The sequence below is a fragment of the Egretta garzetta genome, unplaced genomic scaffold (assembly GCF_000687185.1).
Source record: "Egretta garzetta isolate BGI_Z169 unplaced genomic scaffold, ASM68718v1 scaffold659, whole genome shotgun sequence".
Taxonomy (NCBI): Eukaryota; Metazoa; Chordata; class Aves; order Pelecaniformes; family Ardeidae; genus Egretta; species Egretta garzetta.
This window is the reverse complement of record NW_009260683.1, coordinates 254,362-260,361: the sequence shown is the minus strand read 5'-3', so window position 1 is coordinate 260,361 and position 6,000 is coordinate 254,362. Positions and strand designations below refer to the sequence as shown.

The 6,000-nt window shown below is 40.5% G+C and overlaps 1 protein-coding gene across 1 annotated transcript in view; it reads left to right on the top strand.

The window, feature by feature from the left end:
• IPO11 (importin 11) overlaps positions 1-6,000 on the top strand; it is a 106,516-nt gene that overhangs the window by 18,253 nt on the left and 82,263 nt on the right. Inside the window, 1 exon segment of the mRNA XM_009645807.2 lies at positions 5,201-5,273. Within this exon segment, the coding sequence (XP_009644102.1) occupies positions 5,201-5,273 (73 nt within the window).

The window sequence follows — 6,000 nt, the reverse complement described above, 5'->3', positions numbered from 1 at the left end:
GCAATGGACTGTTAAAGACTACACTGAAAGTAATGGGTGGTGGAACATTCAAACATTGGGATACACATTTAGCAAAAGCCACCTGGTTAGTAAACACACTAGAGGATCTGCCAACTGAGCTGGCCCTGCCCAATCAAGCCTCTTATGTACTGTAGAAGGGGATAAAGTCCCTGTAGTTCATGTAAAAAATATGCTGGGGAAGACAGTCTGGGTTACTCCTGCCTCAGGTAAAGGCAAACCCATCTGTGGCATTGCTTTTGCTCAAGGACCTGGCTCCACTTGATAGGTGATAAGGAAAGACAGGGAAGTCCAATATGTACATCAAAGGGATTTGATTTGGGGTGAAAACAGCCAATGAACTGAATTGTATAATCGCTGTATAATACAGTATGTCATCATTTTTACTATTGCTATATATCCTATCAATGGTATAGCAGTAAGAATCACCCAGATTAATGAAGAATGAATTTTGAAGAAACTGAGGAAGTGCAGTGGATGGAACCGCAACTGACTTCAGCATGCAACAACCCAACACCAGACCCCATCTCTCCTGCCCTGAAAGACTGTTACGACAGATGGAGCCCAAAACCGTGGACTAAATGAACCCAATGGACATTTTGGAGGGATGTTCCATAGACTAAGGGAATGATATCTGTGTGTATATATCAAAAAACAGGAAGGTGGTGGTGACTAATTGGAATGTATCGTAAGGGTAGGACCTAAGCATCACGTAAATGGTATAGAATAAGGAGTGGATAATCTGGAAGAAAATAATGAAGAAAAATAATTGTCCCAGCCGAAACCAGGATATTCATTCTGCTAAAATACATAGCTACAGAACAGTGAATACAAACAACTTTTAAAAATTTTTTTAAGAAAGAGTGAGCCTCCTGAAATACTTTGCTTTTTACACATGTTCACTGATGCTGTCTTGTTCACACTACTTATTCTCCATGTGCCTTGGACTTAAAGCAGCATTTTCCAGGGAGAGTGATTTTAGAGATGGGCCTATGAACTTTCTCCCTCGTGTTTTCTCAGGCAGCTTTCCCAACTAACATGGAGAAGAGCCTACGGTTGTCATTCAGGAACAGTTTGGCCTATTTTTTGAGATTGTCAGCTTCCTCAAAAGGTGGTCTCACTGTATGATCTTGTACGTGGTTTTGGTTTCTTCAGAAGTGGCTTTTCTTGAATTGGAGTGGTGTTAAGAGTCACAGAATCATTTGGTTCGAGAAGACCTTTAAGATTATTGAGTCCAGCTGTACCTGTCCACCACTAAACCATGTCCCTGAGCACCTCGTCTACCTGTCTTTTAAATACCTCCAGGGATGGGGATTCGACCACTTCCCTGTGTTCCAGTGCCCAATAACCCTTTCAGTGAACAATTTTTTCCTAATATCCAACCTAATCAACCATATCATTTTTGAGGGCCGCAAAAATGATCTGAGGGCTGGAGCACCTCTCCTATGAGGACAGGCTGAGGGAGTTGGGCTTGTTCAGCATGAAGAAGAGAAGGCTGCGGGGAGACCTGATTGCGGCCTTTCAGTACCTAAAGGGGGCCTATAGGAAAGATGGGGAAAATCTTTTTAGTAGGGCCAGCAGTGACAAGACAAGGGGTAATGGTTTTAAACTAAACCAGGGTAGGTTTAGACTGGATATAAGGACGAAATTCTTTACGATGAGGGTGGTGAAACACTGGAACGGGTTGCCCAGAGAGGTCGTGGAGGCCCCATCCCTGGAAACATTCAAGGCCAGGTTGGATGGGGCTCTGAGCAACCTGATCTAGTTAGCGGTGGCCCTGCTCCTGCGGGGGGGTTGGACTAGATGACCTCTAGGGGTCCCTTCCAACCCAAAACATTCTATGATTCTATGATTCTAAACCTTCCCTGGCACAACTTGAGGCCATTTTCTCTTGTCCTATTGCTTCTTACTTGGGAGAAGAGACCCACCTCCCTACAGCCTCCTCCTGTCAGGAGTTACTTTTTTTGAATGTGTGTTTGATTTTACAGATAATTAAATCCTGTCTTCTGTGGACTTTGTTCCTTGATTTGATCGCCGTGGTGGCAACCTTAATAAGAAGTCTCAAATCTGTGGTTTTATTTGTTTGTATGATAGCTATAAATGACTCTTCTGACTTGGATTTTTGGGTTTATGAAATAGCAGACTTTTTTTTGAAAAAAGGCCCAAAGTAACTTTTTAAATGCTTGGATAACGTGTTTCCCCCTACCACAAACACTGAAAAAGGTCAGAAACCGTGAAACTGCAAATTGTGAAAGACCGCAGCATAAATACTGAGCCGTTTTAATGGTGTTTGACTGGGGAGGGACATGACTCGTGGAACGACGGAAGTTCTTCCCGGCTGCCCGGGGCGGCTGCGTGGGGCTGCGGGCCCCTCCCGCCCGGGCGATCCTGTCAGGCAGCGCGGGCACCGCCGCCGGCCGCCCCTCGTTTCTGACGGTTTTTTGGGTTTTTTGTTTTTTTGTTTTTTTCCTTGCTCTCTGCCCAACTTTGCCTGTCACGAGCTTCAGTGTTTGAGGCGCTTACCCGCACAAGTCTGTTTCTCTTCCTTCCCGTGTTCTGCTTGTAATGGCAAAAGCTTAATTGCAGCAGGTTTATGCGTAGTAAGCAACAAATAGAATGCTCGCTGCTCTGGGAATATACATAGGATGTGATTGGTATAATTATGATTATGAATAAGTAATTAAGGCAGGGGGCTTCATGAGCTCACAAACAAGGTAAATGGAATAGTATGGTAGAACAGGTGTTTTCCTTTACAACCCAGGTTTTAGGTGCTTTCTGTTATCCCTGTGTCCTGGTGTCGGCTGGGATAGAGTTAATTTTCTCCCTAGTAGCTGGCACAGCGCTGTGGTTTGGATTTAGCATGAGAAGAATGCTGATAACACCCTAATGTTTTAGCTGTTGCTGAGCAGGGCTTACACCAGTCAGGGACTTTCCAGCTTCCCCTGCTCTGCCGGGGACACAAGGAGCTGGGAGTGGGCACAGCCAGGACAGCTGACCCCAACTGGCCACAGGGCTACTCCAGACCATAGGGCATCATGCCCAGTATATAAACTGGGGGGAGCTGGCTGGGCAGGGGCGCAGTGATTGCTGCTTGGGAACTGCCTGGGTGTCGGTCAGTGGGTGGTGAGCAATTGCGTTGTGCATCACTTGCTTTGTGTATTCTTTTATCATCATTATTATTATTCTTTTTATCTGCTGTTCTGTTAAACTGTCTTTATCTCAACCCACAGGTTTTACTTTTTCTTTTCCCCCATCCCACTGGGGGGGTGTGGGGCGGTGGAAAGTAAGCAAGTGGCTGCGTGGTGCTTAGTTGCCAGCTGAGGTTAAACGATGACAGTCCTTTTTGGTGCCCAACATAGGGCCAAAACCACCAAAAACAACATCCTGAAAGTTATTGTACAAGCTACATTTAATTGAGATTAGTTTTCTTAACTGTATTAGGAATAGTTTTCAAGTTTTAGAAACCACTTAGAGTTATGCCTGTGTGTGTGGAAATGATGTACTGTATTTTTTTAAAAAAAAAAGGACCACAGAAATTTATTTCCCTAAAGTGTCATCTAGTGGCTTTATATTAATAACTGAAAGAGTTCCCTGCAGAAAAACTTTCACTGTTGCAGAAATCTTTGTAAACTTTATCCAAAATGTTTTTAGGCATAGTTTAATTTTATGTAAAAATATCTTAAAGCCTGATTCTTGAAAGAAAGTGATTTAAATGTGGTTCCTGAGTGCTGTAAATTCCCTTTGAAAATAAGACTTAGTGTGCAGTTCTGAGTCACCACTGAAACAATGAATTGCTCCCCTTGTGTAGTATACTTAGAATGGTAAGTCCTTGATTTAGGAAATAGCGAGTAATTCTGTAACATACAAGGGAGGGGGAAGTGAAAGCTAGAACATTGTTGCAAATGTTTGATCCTAGGGTAAATCTGACCTCTGTTTTTTTATTATTTTGAGATGAATATTTAATGTTCGTCTGGATTAGTGTAAAAGCTGTGTTTTAGGGAGCTTTAGGCATCTTTTTAAATCTCAACATATAAAATTAGTAGGTTAGTATTTGTGCCTGAGGTTAAACAACAGGAAGTGGTTGTGTTGGCCTTTTTAATCTTCTTAATTTCCAGCCACTAGACTTCATTGAGATGTGATGATTGCATGCATGCTTCTAAATTATTACAGTGTTAGGTGAAACATTTTAATCTAAACAACCTTGCATGGTAACTGTAGCTTTTTCTGTACAAGAAACAGCTTTATAGGTGCTATCAGCAAATGAAAGTGGATTTTATGGGGTTTTTTTTCTGATGGTATAATCTCTAAGTACCACCAAAGCATTTTTAAAATCAGTTTGTTATGTTTCCCGCCTGGAACTTAATAGAAAATTACATAGGTGAAGTCTGAAGTAGTACAGGAGTGATATGATACTGTAACTTGTAGACTTATACGGATAGAGGTCACTTAAAAGGAAGTACAAAGATAGCATAAAGCTGTACTTGAATGAAAATTAACCTTTATGGCTTAGAATTTATTCTTCTTACTAGTTTTCCCGGCATTTTTGAAGACTACAGCAACGTATTTTTCACTCAAAGGTATAGTTTTCAAAGGATTAATATTTTTAAGTCTAGCTGTATGACTTGCTTGTAGAAAAAGGTTTGTAGTAGAAAAGGATTATTGCTTTTGCAGAAAGAGCTGTTATCTGATGCCATGATTGCCTTACACGGGGCACCTTTTTGTCGTTATCCATTAGTGTACATGGGCAAAGTCACACTCAAGTCATCAATCCCCAGAGTAATAAGTATCTAATAACAATCAGTTTTGCCTTATTTACCTAATATATCCGGGTACTCTGCGAACTCTTTCTTTTGCCATTTGTGTTTACAAAGGTCACATTAAAAACCTGAGGTTAAAAGTCCTCATAAATTTTTGTCTGTTTCACCATTCCCTCTCTTTTTAAATATTGATAACGTAGTGGAAAAACCAGGGATGTTGTCTTGATAGTTTATCAAACTGAAATACATTAGTTTAAAGAAGGTGGTGTGCAAAAGTAATCTTCATCCAGTCAAATGCAGATGCCCAAAAGAAAATGCTCACTTAACTTCTGTGCCTAGCAGTAGTGAAAAAATAATCTAAATATAAATTAATAGTTGTTTTGTATTGAAAATTAAATAATATTCTAATAAATATATCCTGACAGTGCTCTTTCTGAAGAAGAAAAAACTACGTTGCGTGCTGGACTTATCACCAACTTTAATGAGCCAGTGAATCAGGTTAGTGGTGAACGATTATTACTCTCCCAGCAAATGCTTGGATTGGTATATAATTTGGTTTCTCTCTTTACAAAGTGTTTAATAATAATAATAAAGCTGACAAGTTACAATTTACATGTTCCCTTTCAGACAGACCTTTATGTTGACCTGAGATCTTTTTCCATACATGATAATTCGTAGAATCATTTAGGTTGGAAACAACACGTTTCGTCTCTTTGGCTTGTTTTTTGTTGCAGTGGCAGTTTATATTGTCTCTTGCTGTTTATGCAGCCATTTGAAATGGTTCAGGGAATGGATGTAGCTCAAAAATAACCTTCTTTCCCCAAGTGATTTTTCTTTTTTCAGCTGTATCTGTTCTCTGATCCGAGTCCAAGTATAGCCACACAAGGAAGTGTGGTGGTGGTGGTGTAGCGGGAATGAGCTGTTGAGAATGCTGCTGCATAAACCCACCTAAGCAGTATTGCTGTCACATGTCTAATCGCAGCATTAATGAATTTAAATAGGCATAATAAAGCTTCAGTATGATAGTGCCTTGTCTTACATAAAGTGACTAATTTTAAGCTACTGTTTTGATTAGAATGAGGATTTATTGTTAAATTAAGTATAGAGCTAATGTTAGGGGCTCAGAATGTGCATATGCTAGATGAATCAGCCTTCCTTCTGCTAACTTATTCTTGCTCATGTAAGTGTGAGATTCTGCAAGGAAGTATTTGCTAATATTTTAAGC